Raw genomic sequence first — 17784 nt, 5'->3', positions numbered from 1 at the left:
TCAGGATATGCAGGTAAATTAATGTTAGTGACAGGGAGGAGTTCAATCAGCAAAATGTCACTTTATTAACTTAACAATGGAGTACACTGCTATCCATTCAACCCTTCTCACATAGCTGGTATTTAACTTAGTCTGGGGCAGGGTTACTTCTAAGTTATCCTGATCTGCCCCTTGAGAGAAGGTAGATGATACCCGGGGGGGGGGGGGGGGGGGGGCGCAGGGGTTCAGTCTTCAAGATTTCAGGTCTTTTTTTCTATCTCTGGACAAGCAAAAGCCATGCACAAGTTATCATTTACTGCTGGAAGCTTTTAACCGTTATCTGTACTAGAAATGTTGAGTGCCAGAAACTAGCTTGGTTGCTCTTCTGTGCTAGTATTTTCTTCCTATATTTCCTATAATCCATGAAGTCCCCCAGCCAAATGTCAATCCTTCTATTCAATTAGAGCACTCTATCATCCGTAAAAAGCTTAGGCATATAGTACCATATGTCCTTGTGTATGAGAATCAGCATCCAGAGAAGACTGGCAACCTTACAGTTTGCACTCTTTTATGCCCTATCCCTGTAAGCTGGCATGACTGTCCCTCTCATCCTTGCTTCACAAACATTTCAGTCTGGACCAATTTCGTTTGTGGTCATTGCTATCCAATCCCTCCCATCATTTCTCTAACTTCCAAATTTATCCCAGTGCAGGCCCTTAGGCCATTTTTCCTTTATTAGCCTAACGAGGATACTAGGAGGATGAAGTTCACCCATCAACATATGCAAGAGACATCAGTTGATTTCACAGTATGCTCCTTTCCCCAAACCGCTGGAGGTGGACATTCTCAGCACTGATGTTCAGTTGTGATCTACCCCTCACAACTTGACCCATCCTTGTGGGCCCAGTGTACTAGAGAGATCCTACAAATCCAGAAACTGACCTTGTTTTTGATACCTATGACTATAAAAGACAAGGTATTCTATACCTGCCCCATAACTGAGCAGTAGGGCTAACCGTGTAGTTTCTAATGCACAACTGACCAGACCCGTTGGGAATCAAAACCACTCCAATGTCATGGATATTATGAAGGCGAGTGTCAAAGTTTACATGATTGTGACAGAAATGAGGCAATGCCTTACTCAGTACCAAGGCAAACAACATCTCATTAGGTAGCTACCATCCCATGTATATACAGGATCTGGTTCCAATATCAGTGCAACTATAGCAAGCTCTGACCACGTTTATTGGATGCACCTGGTTATCGCCCAGTAAGAACAATTTCTTAGCTTGGCTGGGCCCTCTTTCAGTTTGACCTAGTTCTGAAAAGCTATTTTCAACAACACTGCTTAAGCTGCATATCTGCTAATTATGGTGCATGCCTGGAGCTGCCCCATTGATGCCTGTGGCACTACTTCACTATCCCTGAATGCACTGCAAAGAACAAGTGCAGCTTTAAATAGAGCCACCTCCACCCCAAATTCTACATTCAAGGTAAAGCTTCCAGCCATACAAACAAACCATAAAGGTACCTGTAACCTACTCTGACTCCCTTGATTCTGAACTTCCTTTAGTAAGTCTCCTCCATGTCAATTAGTAATGACTGCCAGTCTGCAATAAATGACAGTTTAACAAGACTATTCGAAGTGGTGGTTAAGGCTAATGTATGGTCCCAAAAGACAGGGGACCTGAAATCAAGAAAGCATTAGCAGTGCCATTATTTATCCCAGAAACATGCCATCAACAGAAGGTATGATAAAATAAAAGACAGTGCAGTATAAATGACCTTACCAGCTATGTTTCCTATGCTACTGCTTAATGGCATGAATTGTGGCTAGTTGTCATATCAAATTTAAATCTATTTATTTCTAAATTACTCATCCCATGCAGTGACAGCTACCAATGTAATAAACTCTTCAAAGGTACTCTCTCTTGTACAGAATGATCCAGTCACTCCTCACATGTCTCTGCCTATCAATTCCCTAATAATACACTCTAAAATCATTTTCCCAAGTGTTAGACTGTAACTTCAACTCTAATCCCAAGGTCCAATTGGATTACAAAACTAAGACTCCATTAAACTGCAACAAATACTTCCCCATACTTTCGATTTGAAAGTATGGGAAACAAATACTTTTGATTGGAAAGTATTTACTGGTCTTTTCTTTGAACTTACTGCCAAAATAATGAGGCCTCTTGGCTCCAAAAGCGGTAGCCACTAGGGGGAAACACAAAAAAACCTTTACCAAAGGCCATCATCTTAAAGGCAAATATTTAAGGGCATTTATACATGTGCTCTGGGAGTAGGGGGGGGAAGTGCTTTAATTAGAGCGGCTCCAATAGCCACTTAATTAAAGTGCCTGGAGAGTCTCGTGTATTGGGTCCCCACACTGAAAAATGGCAGAAGGGGCACTTTAACTAAAGCTCATTGAACAAGCTTTAGTTAAAGCGCCCCCACCACCATTTCTCAGGGCAGGGACACTGATACACAAGATGCTGGAGTCTGCTGGAATGCGGTAATTACCACACTTGATTAATGAAGTCTGCTCTGACACACTGTAATTACAGTATGTCAAAGCAGCCTCTCTGGTTGTGTATAAGTGCCATAAATGTTCAGTGATCACTTGTACCTATTTTAGTGCAACTTTACCAGACCCTTTGATGCCCTTAACATAAGATAACCCTTCTGTGATAAGCTAAGAATTTCAGTTCTCAAGTAGGTTAACTTCTCTGTACTTTCTTGTGGCCAGCTGATTGCCAACCATTCTACTTTCTCATGAAATGCCCTCTAGTGGTGGGTACATTCAACTGACTTGTATTTTCCTGCAAATAAAAATGTTATATGGGCAGTAAAATGCCTGGTACACGTTCAATTCCCTCAAGTTCCAGCATCAGGCTAAAATTTTCAAAAGTCAATCACAGCATGGTGCATGGGAATGACCTTGTCAAATTTGTAAAATGTTTTAAGATGGAAACTCAGCTAGTTAATAATTTTACAGAACAGAAAGTGACCTAAATGCAGATTTAATGCTGCACTTGCATTGAATCATAGAAGATTAGGGTTGGAAAGGACCTTAGGAGTTCCTCTAGTCCAACCTCCTGCTCAAAGCAGGTCCATCCCCAACTAGATCATCCCACCCAAGGCGCTATCTACCCGGGTCTTGAAAACCTCAAAGGATAGAGATTCCACATCATCTCTGGGAAGCATATTCCATTGCTTTACTACCCTTCTAGTGATAAAGGTCTTCCTAATATCTATCCTAAACTTCCCTTGCTGCAACTTGGGACCATTGCTCTGTGTTCTCTGCTACTGCAGAGAACAGCCTAGTTTCATCCTCTTTGGAACCATCCTTCAGGTAGCTGAAGGCTGCTATTAAACCCCTCTTGGTCTTTCCTTTTCCAGACTAAATTGGCATTTTCACATGTGCTACAAAGGTGGGGGGCGGGTGCTTTAATTAAAGTGCCCACAGTGTTTCATGTATCAGTGTCCCTGTCCTTCAAAATGGCAGCGGGGGACACTTTAACTAAAGCTTGTTTGATGAGCTTTAGTTAAAGCACCCCCACTGCCATTTTGAAGCGGGGGGGAGGGAGGGACACTGATACAGGAAATGCGGAGGCTCCTGGAGGCATGATTAATTGAGTCTGCTCCAAAGCACTGTAATTACAGCACATCGGAGCAGGCTCACATGTCTACAGGCACCCGTAAAGCCCAGTTCCCTCAGCCTCTCCTCAGAAATTGTGACCCAGCCCCCTAACCATTTTTGTTGCCCTCCGCTGGACTCTGTCCAATTTGGCCACATCCTTTCTGTAGTGGGGGTCCCAAAACTGGATACAATACTGCAGATGTGGCCTCGACAGTGCCATATAGACGGAAATAATCACTTCCCTCAATCTGCTGGCAACAGTTGTATTAATTCAGCCCAGTATGCCATTAGCCTTCTTCACAACAAGGTCACACTGTCATCTCATATTCAGCTTATTTATCTGCTGTAACCCCTAGGTCTTTTTCTGCAGAGCTACTACTTAACCAGTCAGTCCCCAGGATGTACTGGTGTATGGGATTGTTCCATCCGAAATGCAGGATTTACACTTGTCCTTATTGAACTCCATGAGATTTCTTTTGGTCCAATCCTCCATTTTTTCTGAATCATAGCTCTGAATCTAGCATATCTACTACTACTCCCAGCTTGGTGTCATCTGCAACCTTGCTGGTGGTGTACTCTATCCCATCTTCCAGGTCACTGATGAAGATATTGAACAAAACTGGCCCTAGGACCAACCCCTGACTCACTCCACTTGATACCAGCTGCCAACTAGACATCAAGTCATTGATTAGTACCCTTTGAGCCTGATGATCCAGCCAATTTTCTATCCGCTTTACAGTCCATTCATTCAGCCTGTACTACCTTAGCTTGTTTGCAAGAATGTTGTGGGAGACTGTACCAAAAGCCTTGCTAAAGTCAAGGTATATTGTATCTACTACTCTCCCCGCATCCATAGAGCCAGTCATCTCCATAATAGGCAATCACAGAATCATAGCAAATTAGGGTTGCAAGGGACATCAGGAGGTCATCTAGTCCAACCAACTACTCAAAGCAGGACTATCCCCAACTAGATTATTCCAGCTAGGGCTTTGTCAAGCCAGGCCTTAAAAACCTACAAGGATGGAGATTCCACCACTTCTCTAGGTAACCTGTTCCAGTGCTTCACCACTCTCCTAGTGATAAAGTTTTTCCTAATATCCAACTTGAACCTCCTCTGCTGCAACTCGAGACCATTGCTTCTTGTTCTGTCACCTGTCACTACTGAGAACAGTCTAACTCCATTCTCTTTGAAACCACCCTTCAAGTAGTTGAAGGCTGCTATCAAATCCATTCTCAGTCCTCTCTTCTGCAGACTAAATAAACCCAGTTCCCTCAGCCTCTTCTCATATGTCATGTGCCCCAGCCCCTGAACCAATTTCCTTGCTTTCTGCTGGACTCTCTCCAACTTGTCCACATCCTTTCTATAATGGGGGGCCCAAAACTGGACAAAGTACTCCAGATGTGGCCTTACCAGTGCAGAATAGAGCAGAATAATTACTTACCTCAACCTGCTGGTAATGCTCCTACTAATATATGAGGTAATGCTGACTGGTCTGTAATTCCCTAGATCCTCTTTCTTCCCTTTCTTAAAGATAGGCACTATATTTGCCCATTTCTAATCAGCTGGGACTTCCTCCGATTTCCAGAAGTTTTCAAAGATAATGGCCAGCAGCTCTGCAATCACATCAGCCAACTCCCTTACCAGCTCTGGATGCATTGCATCTGGTCCCATGAACTTGTACACGTCCAAATTTTCTGAATAGTCCCTAACCTGTTCTTTTACCACTGAGGGCTGCTGACCTTCTTCCCAAATTGTGCTGTCTGGTGCAGTAGTCTGGGAGCTGACCTTGTCTGTGAAGACCAAGATAAAAAAGGCATCGAGTATTTCAGCCTTTTCCTTATCATCTGTCATTAGGTTGCCTCCTCCATTCAGTAAGGGACCCACACTTCCCCGACTCCTCTTGTTGCTAACATACTTGTAGAAAAGCATCTTGTTACTCTTCACATCCCTTGCTAGCTGCAACTCCAATTGTACTTTGGCCTTCCTGACTTCATCCCTGCATGACCGAGCAATATTCTTATACTCCTCTCCTCCCAACTTGTTTGTCCAGACTTCCACTTCTTGTAAGCTTCCTTTTTGTGTTTAAGCTTAGCAAAGAGTTCTCTCCTAAGCCAAGCTGGTCGCTTGCCACATTTGTTATTCTTCCTGCACATTGGGATTTTTTTTTCCTCTGCCCTCAGTAAGATTTCTTTAAAATACAACCAGCTCTCCCAGACTCCTTTCCCCCTCAATGGGCCTCCCAGGGGACCCTAACCATCAGTTCCCTGAGAGAGTCGAAGTCTGCTTTTCTGAAGTCCAGGGTCCATACTCTGCTGCTCTTTCTTCCTTTTGTCAAGATTCTGAATTCAATCATCTTGTAGTCACTGCTGCCCAAACTGCCATCCACTTCTACATCCCGCACAAATTCTTCCCTGTTTGTAAGCAGTAGGTCAAGAAGAACACCTCTCTTTGTTGGTCTCTCCAACACTTGTACCAGGAAGTTGTCTCCAATGCTCTCTAAAAAGCTCCTGGATTGCCTGTGCACTGCTGTATTGCCCTCCTAGCAGATGTCAGGGTGACTGAAGTCTCCCATGAGAACCAGGGCCTATGATTGGGAAAATTCTGCTATCTGTTTGAAGAAAGCTCGTCTACCTCATTCTCCTGGTCTGGTGGTCTATAAAAGACACCCACTGTGATATCATCCTTGTTGCTCTGACCCTAACACAAAGATTTTCAACAGACCTATCTCCAGTTTCATACTGGAGCTCTGAGCAATCATACAGCTATTTTACATAAAGAACAATTCCTCCTCCTCTTCTCCCTTGCCTGTCCTTACTAAACAGTTTATGGGTATCCATGACAGTTCTCCAGTTAAGAGGAGCCCTTCCTAAACAGGATGGGTATCCATGACAGTTCTCCAGTCATGCAAGCTATCCCACCAAGTCTGTTATTCCAATCGCATCACAGTTCTGCGTCTGTGCAAGACTTCCAATTCTTCCTGTTTCTCTTCCAGGATCCTGGCATTCTTGTACAGATATCTGAGGTAACTAGCCAATTACCCTACTTTCTCAAGAAGAATGAGAAAGCCTCCCTTGTTTCCTTCTCATGTAGACTGCCTTCCTTAACTATGACTTATTGCTGCATCACATACAGGATACCAAAACCATAGAAGGGAGGGCCTTAAGAGTAAGATAATCAGTGAAGAAACCTGTATTCTCTAGAAGAATTCAGAAGTAATAGTTTTAGAACTGGATTTAATACATAGTTATATAAATTCCTGATACTTTTATTTGCTTCCTCAAAAACAAATAATTTGGAGAAAATTTAGATAAACTGTTAACATGGTTAAACATTTTCTGGTCACATACATCACCTCTCCCCCTCTTATGGACTCTGAAAACCTACCAAGAAGTCTTTTCATATATAAATGAACCCAGTCTGTCCAGTTAGTATAATCTCATAACAGACTCCTCAGTACTTCCAATATAATTAGAGAAGAGCTCCTTTGAACTGCTCCTTCTCCTGCTGTTCCCATATGGGTGCTGGATAGTTGTCTCATGCTTATTTATAATTCACTGGGTGTTTCCTTTGTCCAGTCACAGGCCATGGTCAGCTTCCTAATATGAGAGGAAAGAAAATACTTTCCTTTGCTAAATGTGAAAAAAACATAGCCTGATCTCCTCTTAGGAGTTTGTGGTTTTCATACTAGTCATCTCAACTGTATAACACAGGGGTGGGCAAAATATGGCCCACAGGCCGCATACGGCCAACCAGGCCATTCTATCCAGCGCGCTGGGCTCCTAACATTTTTTTAAAATGTATATTTATCTGCCCCGGCTGTCATAGATGACAGGAGCCAGAGGCAGAAAGAGCCAGGGGAAGCTGGCAGCAGAACCCAGTGGCCCCCCACTCCCAGCCAGAAGCTTTTGACTTAGCAGAAACTTCTGGCCTGGGAGCCTGGGGCTGTTCCCTCCGCTGGAGAGTGAAATTCAGATAAGAATGGGTGGAGGACAGGGAAGATCACCATGCAAAAAGAGCCAGCCAGCCCCAGCCAGCATCACACAGTTCTCAGCTGGCGTGGTGCTGGAGCTGCGGGTGGGGAGTCATGGAGGTGGGTAAGGAGGGCAGGAAAAGAAAGCAGTGAGGGAAAGACAGCAGGGGCAGGTGCAGGGAGAGAGAGGGAAGTGGCAGCGGGTGGGAGCAGGGGGGACCCCAGGAGTCAGGGCCAGCGGCAGCAGGAGCCAGCTGGGAACCGTGGGGCTGGGCTGACTCCTGCTGTGTTCTGTGATCCTGGCATCGCAGCCAGGAACAGCACACTGCTGGGAGGGCCTGGCCCTGCTGTACCACAACGCGTGGTTCCCGGCTGCCATGCCAGGATCACAGAACACAGCAGGAGCCAGCCCAGTCCTCATGGTTCCCAGTTTGCTCCTGCCGCCGCCTCTACCCTGGCATGCCTGCAGGTCCTGCACTCACAGCAGGGAAAGCCCCGTGCTGGAGCCCACTGCCTTCCCCTCCCCCTGCTGCACAGGTCCCTGGACTCAGCCCAGAGTGGAGGGAGCTCTGTCCCCTGCTTCCCTGCAGAGTCCAGTGCAGGGCTTCCCTGTGAGAGGGAGGGAGCTGCAGGCACACGATGTGGAGCCTCCGTGATAGAGGCAGCTGGGCAGGCTGCACTCCACACTCCCGTGCACAGTGCTGCCTGGAGCCGTGCCCTGCCAGGCACCAGTACCTGTGCTGGGCGCAAGCTCCCTGAGTCCCTTCCCACCCCTCCTCCACCTGCTGCTGCTGCCACATTGGGGAGCATGGGAAGAGGGGTCCCTGCACCCCACAAACTTCACACACCCACCCACACCTTGCTCCCACAACCCCCATCAACATATACATACACCCAACATACCGTGCCCCCACCACACACCCCACACACGAGACTTTATTTTTGAGTTATTATGCAATCCCTTCTATATACAGTACACAAACACAAATCATGACAAGTATTTTTTGTAATAAAATTAAAATATATTATAGTAGGTGTGTGACTTCTAGTGTATGATTTGGTTTTTTTCTGGTTCTAAGATGGCAAACCCTCCTCCCAAAAGGAGTATTTCTGGGGGGCAAGGGGATGGACTTCTGGTGGCAAAGGTATGGGGCTAGGGGGCAGGACTTCCAGTTCCCATAGGTCGACTAGGGGGCGGGGCAACTGTTAAGGGGCATGGCTACCTATGTTGCCCCTGACAGTTTGTCAAAACTTGTTAAGTGGGTCCCCTCCAGCAATAATTGCCCGCCCCTGGCAGCATGAAGCAATGGTCAAAAAGTCTTGGTCCTTCTGGCCCCAGGATAAGTTTGGCTCCTTGTTACCTTATAACAGTAATCTTTAGCAAGCCATAACTATGCTGCCTCCCAATCTGTGGAATTTTTCTGTGCTATGACAATCTTGATATTGAAGAAGGAGAAGATTTGTGTATTTCTATGAAAGACTAGAGTTCTATTCTCAGACACTCTAGCTGCTTTGGGTTTGCTGGGTTTCTCCCTTTGTTTTTTCCTTCTTCTATTATCTCCCATCTTATTTTCAGGTAACACAGTGGAGAACACATTCATATACTTCTCTGTCCACACTTCTTCCTTAATAGCCCGTGGTAGATGGACACCCAGGAATCAATCCATGACTGCAGAATATATCCTAATATTCCAGATTTCAAAAACACCCATGATCCATCTGTATTTCTCCATGAAGTGTGGGATGCCAAACACCTCACTGAGGGGGGGATAAGCACTCTTTCCTCAGTTACAAACGTTGTTGTCTTAAGTATAGTACTTGTTGTTTGCAGGTGTCTCCTTACTTTCTTGCACTCCTTTTTGGCCACCTACCTTCCTACTTCAGGGAAAAGCTGGGACACTGTGTCTACCCTATACATGTGCCTCCATCACCCACCCTTCCAAGGAAAGATTACCACAGTAACAGGACTTTTGCCTGTGATTCATCCATTTGGCAATTCTGCTTATTCTCCCAAGCTGGCCAAAGGAGGCAGAAAAGGCTTTTTTCCCCAGGCACTAGCCTAAATGTACTTCAGGGCACAAGGAAAGGCTCAACTTCAATATGTCTCAACTTAACTCCCTTCCAGGAGTGGGCCATTAACTTCTTGGACCAACGAAGCCTCCCCTTCAGCTGAGACAGGGCTTAATCTACTCTTACGTCGATCAGGAGTGTGAAAAAGGTCATGACTCAATTTTTACAATTATGCTGGCAAAAAACTAATGTAGACACAGCTATACCAGCAAAAGAGTTCGTTTGCTGCTACAGCTTCTGTTCAGTGAAACTTTGCAGCAAAGTGGCATCTGCACTAACTACACTGACAAACCTTCTAAATGTAGATATGCCATATTGCACTCTCTGCCTCAACACAACCCTAAACCTGGCCCTCTGGGAAAGCTTGGGAGGGTCAATTTTATATCATTATATAAGGACTTTTCTTCTTCCAGGGTCTTTGCTGAAGGAATGTTTCAGTCTTTGATATCTTTTACTCATCAGATTTCAGGTGACTTCGAGAATAGGATGAAATGTATTTTGGAATGTTTTAGCCAATGGACTTTTATTAGTCAATATGATTCTGCTTACACAGTTTAAAATTCTAGTATAGGCAGATCAAGCAGTATGTTAACATGTTAGCTGGTCAAAGGGAACCCTGGGGCAAATGAATAAGCAAAAATTTCTTGGCTAACATGGTCTTAAAATAACTTTTATTTTAATCTTGACAGAGCCAAAAAAGTGTGATAGGTAAACTTTGTTTAGCATACTGGCTTGCTGAGAACTTAAGTCATTCTCACAATTCCTGACGATTTGATTCAGTTATGTCTTATTTCAATACTATATCTTATTTCATTTAAAAACACTCACTAGACATAGCAGAAACTATTTAAAAATATTTCTAAACTTAAGGACAAGAGTAGAGATAAATTTCAATGGCTCAGTGCACACTGTCCTCTATCTGAAAAACTGATTGTTCATGCATGAATGAATGAACAATTGTAGTTTATTTAAGAAATATGGTGATAGGTACCATATATTAAAGATCAGACTCTGACCTTATAGCACCTTTCTCACTATCAGTTATGTGCCATGAATTACATATTTTTTAGGTAAGGAATAAGACAGACACATTCAATTTCTCTCTCCTTGCAATGAGAAGCTGGAGGGGAACAATTTTAGAGTGTATAGAGATTAGTAACTCTTTAAAACTTATTCTTTGTGAAGGAACTTATTATTCACAAAGTATAGGAAAAAGAGTAAGGAACTGGGAAGGATATTAAAAGTAAGAATTTAGGAAGACTATTAAAACTTTCCTTTTGCCAAATTTAGTATTTGTTAAAGTTCACTTTTTTCACAGATTTGTCCCATGTAAGGCTTACTCATTTCCTTTTGCAGCTTCAAAACCAGTTCCAAGAAGCCAGCCTAGAAACAAACATGTTGCAGCCCTGCAGAATTTTACTACAATACTTTTTTAATGCAACCATTTCCTGCTTGTTAAAGGTTCCAGGATGCAAGCTGGCCCTGAAAGCTAAGGCTTAGTTAATGCACATGTTAGATATGCCATGATATAGATCAGTGAATGTGGAGCCTTCCCTATATTGCCAAGACAACTATAACCTGAAATAAATATACACTAATAGAAGGTGAGATGATGATGTAGTATACATGGTCATTGAATTCTCAGCACTATTGACAAAATTGCCAACAAAATGTAAATTACAGCATCAGTTATGTTGATACCTGTTTTACTATGAAGATTACCAATTACTTTCACAGGCAACAACTGGCTGTCATCACTTGGGGCATGGGTCTTACCAGAAACTGAGTATGTTACATCCAGTTTGTGGTGGACAGCCATTCTGCTCCAAGTTCTCTCTCAAAGCAAACTGAAATACTGGCAATTTTCAAGTCCTTGTTAACACACCAATCATCAATTCTGTTTATAAGAAGGGAAGTGGAAAGAGGCAAGCAGTTTTACCATGTGTCTAGCAATGATACGGAGACACCCAATTTGTAGTTTTTACCTTCACCTCAAATAATTCTACCTCAAACTGCTATTATAATCAATCGTGTTTATTATGGTAGTTTGTGCATTACGAAATAAACTTCATCCCTCGAATCACAAGTCTGGATTTTTTTTCCCATTTCCCCAACAATTCATGCTTCCCTCTGTCAATAAAATATTATGGTAAATGCACAGAAAAATGTCATTTCCTCTCATGTAAATTTGTCCACCTCCTTCTGCCAACATCCTGGGTACTGACATTATGCAGGTTCACATTCCAAATATCTTTTGATACAATTAAACATTTTCTTTGACCTTTTCTAGGGTCAGCTAGCAAAGGATCAACTGGCAGTTTTAGAAGACGTACATTAGTAGGTCAGTCTCATTTGGCCTGACACTGACCTTCCTTTGCTTCAGATGCAAGGATCTGGACTGAATCTCTTTTTACTTGGATTACAGTTCAGATTAATTAAACAAAATATATGCACACACACAGAAAAATTCAGAAAGGATAACCTGCATGCTTTTACTCTGAGGTAGGTAGTTATTTCCTTACATTATGTTATATGTTATTATTTTAGTTCCCTATATTATGATAAGTAGGCTTCCTTTCTTAACACAAAAAAGAAAAACCAGGCCCCCTCCAACACACACACACAGATACAGTGTTTTTGTTTTTAAATGTACAGTATTAAACTTACCATATCACTCTGAGGTTGCGAAACCACAATTGGCTGGCCTGTATCACACGTCTTTCTTATATTAACATCCAATGGAATGTCCCCTGTATTAAAAACAATAAAATGTACAATATACAATAAAAATACAAAGACTTAATATTTCTTAAATGTGCTTCATTTAACTACCCCTGAAGCTACTTGAAATCAAATTCCAGTTCAGGATATCCTTTGAATTACTCAATCTCCAAAAATAGCATTTAAAATGAAAATTAGCTGCAGCTGAGTTCTACATATCCACAGTTATTAACACCATGTAAAAGCTGGACTTGTTCATTTTCTGGATAACTAGGATTGTGTTTTGTAGTCTTTCATAATGACAAAGAGATTGCTTACTTCCTGGTTGTAAGTGCAGGGAAAAAAAATGAAACACTAGTCATTTTGGTTTCATGAAAAATAAAAATATTTCTTTAAGTGTTTGGAAAATATTTATTACACAACATATTGTTCAGCATATTTTTAGACTGTATATATCACGCCTCACTCTTTAACCATGTTTTGATATTTTAATCACTATTCAAAGACATATTTAAATACTTAACTGCCAAACAACAAATTGTGTTACTGCTCTTAGTTGGCCACTGACATAATTAAATATTAACTAGGTATTCAGCTCATTCTTCTTCTAAATAGAAATCTACTATATATTCTGCTTGTTTAATCAGTAGGGAACTGTCACAAGAGAAAGAGGTTTTATGAAGAAAAATCAAATAGTAGCCCTTTGAATATCTTCTCTTCTGATTTTTTTCAGCATTAAAATAGCAAAATGTTTAAAATCCTATAATTGCTACATCACAAAACACATGAGAGAATGCACAAAAAGTGATAATGTGTAATAATCATCTTAATTCTACTGCACACTACAGGCCAGACTACTTTTGACTTGGCCTTGTCTAAACTTAATCGCATTTGGACTTAAAAATGGAATTGAGCCACTCTATTATATATGAAGATTTAAGTCTGCCTTCCCCCAATATACTCAGCATTTATTCTTTCAGTGCAGAATAAATTTTCCTCAAATTTACAAGTAAATCCATTAACTTGAGTTCAAAATTATTAAAAATTGTCCCTTTAATAAACTGGGAACTAGATTCTTTTTTTTAATTGGCAATGGAATTAACTAGCCCTTCAAGTTTCTCACATAATTAAATCTTACCAATATTTTGTACATAAACCACATTTTGAAAATATTTTCTCTAGGATTCACGGTAATTTTTGGAGCTATTTCTGATACCTAAAAGTCACTTCTTCAGTTGCAGCTGAATAATAATGGTTTTCTTAAGGTAATTCTATTTACTGCTCTATTTCAAAATGGGACCTGCCTCCTATTGTCAAAAAGGAACAAGAACTGAATTTACTAAGTATTCAAGCACCTAATAAAGGACATAACTGCATAGTGATATTTACAGAAAGCACCTGAGTTAGAAAAGAAAGTACCTGCAAGAGAATCAGGGGATCTGCTGCTTTACCATGGGTAAAAACCAGGAAGATAAAGAAAGATAAAAATGCTGCTGCTGAAAAGATGGACTTTTTTTCTTACTATTCTCTGCTACAGTAAAGAACTAGCAAGGTACACACAGCCATAACAATTATACAATTATAACAAGGATACTGATATAAACTGTTATGATGCATCTGGTTAGTCCACATAATTCTGAAATAGTACAAGTGCAACAAAACAACTCCAACTTTATCCCTACTTCATTCAGAGCTATTTAGCTAACTTGTATCACAATAAGATCATACAGATTAACATTGGAACAGATGTAATTGGACGAGCAGCTCCAGGCTCCTAAGCGTCAACTGCCCTCCTATGTCAAAGCAGTTAAAAAGTCTGTTTGTATATACCAGTGATTCTCAACCAGGGTACTGCCTCATCATGAGGTGCCATGAGATCCTTTTAAGGGTGTTAACAAACTATATAAGCACTGCTATGTGTGCAGAAGCCTATACATGATTCACAAGATAAACCCAGAAATGTCAAACAGGAATCCATAATATCTCATTAATTATATTAATCACATATGTTTTTCCATTTTGTTAAAAAATTATTTCTAGTCATATTAGTTTTATGCACTGTAATAAATTAGTTTTTGAAATGGTGTGCCACTAAATTCAGAATAGTTATGGAGGGGTGTCTTGAGTCTAAATAGGTTAAGAATCATTGGTCTACACCCTTAGAGATTCAGGTGGTGTAACAGATGCTAATTTCTACTAGAAGAAAATTCTTCTAGTAGAAAAACAGCCCAGGAGCTGGACCATGCAGATGTTCCTCCAGTTCGATACTGAAGAGTTTCACAGGCAAGCTCTCCAGCCATCAGGCACAAGTGGGTTGCTCTCTGGACCACACCCTTACGGGAGCCCATTAATTGACAGCCTGCCTTCTCCCTTGCCTATGAAGGAGGCAGGCTGTCAGGTGGCACATAACAGCTCCTGAAATGCAGGGCCCCTCAAGAATGCCATAGATGGCCAGGGAGGGCTTGGTCCCCAGACAAATGCCCCCATCACACCAATCAGATGACTGGCAGACTGGGGCATACTCCTGTGGTACCATTCCAATTCCTCCCCCCACCCCCTCACAGAAGAATACATTCCTTGCACTACTCCAGGCTGACCCAGAGGAGTGCAGGGACTTGACAGGGGTGGGAGGTACTCACCTGCTGTGACAAGGCTTTGATGCAGGGGCATGGTAAGCTTGCTTTTCTCTGCACTCCTCCAGGCTGACCCAGAGAGATGCATGGCAGTAAGGCTCCTGAGTCACCCGGGCAGTGTGGGCAGAAAGGAGAAGCCAGAAGGGATGGAAGTCAGGTGTGTGGAGGCTTTCCCCAAGCCAGACTCCTAGTCCTTTCAGCCTTTAAATCAGGGGTGTCCAACCTTTTTGAATGTGGGGCCAGATCACGAACTTTTTATCACCCAGTGGGCCAGCGAGCCATGTTGAAAGACATCACGGGAAGTGGTATCATATCAGGAAGTGATGTCATGTGACCTTTGACACCAATGAAGTTGCAGGGGTTGACATGGTGCTGGTTGACATGGCATGTATGCCTGGGTTGACATGGTGCTGCAGGACCCGCTTAGCTACAACCAGGTTGACCTGGTGCTGGAGAAGCTGAGGAGCCAGGCTGGGGTTAACCTGGGGCCCTCCCAGCCTGCCAGTGCCATGCCCGGGTTGACATGGTGCTGCAGGACCCGCCCGGGCAGAACCAGGTCAGCACCAGCCAGGAAAAGCAGCATGCAGCTGAAGCCGGCTTCCCATGTGCTGCTGGGGACAGAAGGAGGCCGGCCGGGTCTGCGCCGGCCAGCAGAAGCGGTGGCGGAGCCGCATGCTGCTCAGGAATGACTGGTGCAGGCTCGTCCCATCCCAAGCGGCACACGGCTCCACCGCCGCTTCTGCTGGCTGGTGCAGACCTGGCTGGGCTCCTCCCGTCCCCAGCAGCACATGAGAAGCGGCCCCCTTGGGGCCTCGCAACCAGGTGGCCGGGCCCGGAGAGCCACATTGCCTGGGGGGAGACTGGCTGGAGGAGCAGGCACCGCCTTCCTGTAGGGTAGGGCAGGGCAGGACAGCTGAGCTGGCTTGAAGGGGTGGGGAGGTGAGGAGGCAGGCGCGGGCCAGCACTGCCAGCGGCTGCTGCTTGACTTCCCACGCAGGACCGCTACCCCGGGCCCCACGGGGGTAAGCAGCTCCCTTCCCCTCACTTCTGGCTGGGGCCTGCGGGCCGGCCCAGCCTGCCTCATTGCAGTCCCGCTGCCACCGCAGCTCCGCGCTCCGCAGCGCTCCCTGCTCGCCTTGCTGCGCTCCCTCTGCGCTCTCTGCCCACATCGCCGCTGCAGCTCCGCGCCCTGCAGTGCTCCCTGCCTGCCTTGCTGCACTCCCTCTGCGCTCTCTGCCTGCATCGCCACCGTGGCTCTGCTCCCCACAGCACTCCCTGCCTGCCTCACCGCACTCCCTCCGCGCTCTCTGCCCGCCTTGCCGCCGCGGCTCTGCGCTCTGCAGTGCTCCCTACCCACCTCGCCGCGCTCCCTCCGCGCTCCCTGCCTGCCTCGCCGCAGCCGCCGGCTCCGCGCTGCCGCCGGCTCCGTGGCACCACCACCACGGGCCAGATAAAATGTAAATCGTGTAAATGCTGTGCTTGGGAGCAATACACTCCAGCACAAACTGAACCACAGTTTATTCAGGTGCACTAATTGCATGTGTAGATGTGGCCCCTGTCACTCAGATGAGCAGCAGGAGGGGCAACAGGAAGCAGGCAGGGAGCAATGTTTCCTGTGCTGGGGAGTGCTGCTCCCTGTCTGCTACCCTTTGCCCCATGCTGTTCAGCTGGGCATCGGGGGTGGTGATGTAAAAGCTGGAGAGGCCTGGAATCCAGCTTACGGAGCTTTTCCACCATGGCATAATGTACCTGTCTTGCTCAGAGATGGAATAGCAGAGTGAGAAGCAGGTGTGAATCAGCTGCAGCCTGCACTTCCCCTCCCCTAAGGGCCAGAGGGAGAGAAGCTTCCCCCTGCATCTTTTGCAGATTGGTGATCCTGGTCTTGGGAAGACATGGAAGCCTTTACCTTGGCTCCACTTCCTCTGATCCCGGGAAGAGTTAAGACAGAGAAAAGTGTGCAGACGTTCAGGGTGTTTTTACATGTGCTCAGGCGGCTCCAAGAGCTGCTCTAATTAAAGCACCCATAAAGTATCTTGTGTATCAGTGTCCATGCATGTCCAAATGGCGGTGGGGGTGCTTTAACTAAAGCTTGTTTGATGAGCCTTAGCTAAAGTGCTGCCCCCAGCCATTTGGAAATGTGAGGACACTGATACACGAGATGTGGAGGCTGCTGCAGGCGCACTAATTAGCATGCTCCAGCAGACTTGATTATTTGAGTCTACTCCGATGTGCAGACTGGAGCAGACGCCTCACTCATCTACAGACTCCCTCAGTCTCTCAGAAGCAACCTAACCCTGGTTGCTTCTGAGTCATTTCATTCCCCCAGACTGGCCATTTTTTGCTTCAGGAAAAAAAGCTTGAAAGTCTGCACACTTAGGATTTTTAGTAAGAAACAGTAACAGAAATTGAACATCTGTATGTGCCTTCAGATAACTAAAGGAGATGTACAGGAAATAGTTTGACCTAATAACTGTATGAAGGTAAAGAAAACATCTGATTGTCATGATGTCACTGAACCTGATTGTTCAATATACAATAGTAGTTAAAAATGCAGGTAGTATACAACAATGTTGCCAGTAGTATACAACATTGAAACTACAATATACACTAGTAGTTGCAATGTTAGGATGCAAAAGGGACAGGATGGAGAATACAGAAATGACTATACTGCCATTATATAAATGTTACATTTTTATTTGGACTATTCTTTTTATTTCTGATCAAAAGCATTTTATAAAGAAAGTAGAAAAATCGAAGGATTTTGGAG

General features: G+C 44.1%; 1 protein-coding gene across 4 annotated transcripts in view; it reads right to left on the bottom strand.

Annotated features, from left to right (window-relative positions):
• The window catches only part of NUBPL (NUBP iron-sulfur cluster assembly factor, mitochondrial), a 220878-nt gene that overhangs the window by 14346 nt on the left and 188748 nt on the right, over nucleotides 1-17784 (bottom strand). For all 4 annotated transcript variants that reach the window (XM_019488770.2, XM_006263019.4, XM_059723030.1 and 1 more), the window contains one exon: nucleotides 12331-12413. In XM_019488770.2, coding sequence (XP_019344315.1) covers nucleotides 12331-12413 — 83 coding nt within the window. The remainder of the gene's footprint in view (nucleotides 1-12330; nucleotides 12414-17784) is intronic.

The sequence above is a fragment of the Alligator mississippiensis genome, chromosome 2 (genome assembly GCF_030867095.1).
Source record: "Alligator mississippiensis isolate rAllMis1 chromosome 2, rAllMis1, whole genome shotgun sequence".
Lineage (NCBI taxonomy): Eukaryota > Metazoa > Chordata > Crocodylia > Alligatoridae > Alligator > Alligator mississippiensis.
Note: the sequence above shows the minus strand (reverse complement) of the source record. Positions and strands in the feature narration are given on the sequence as shown.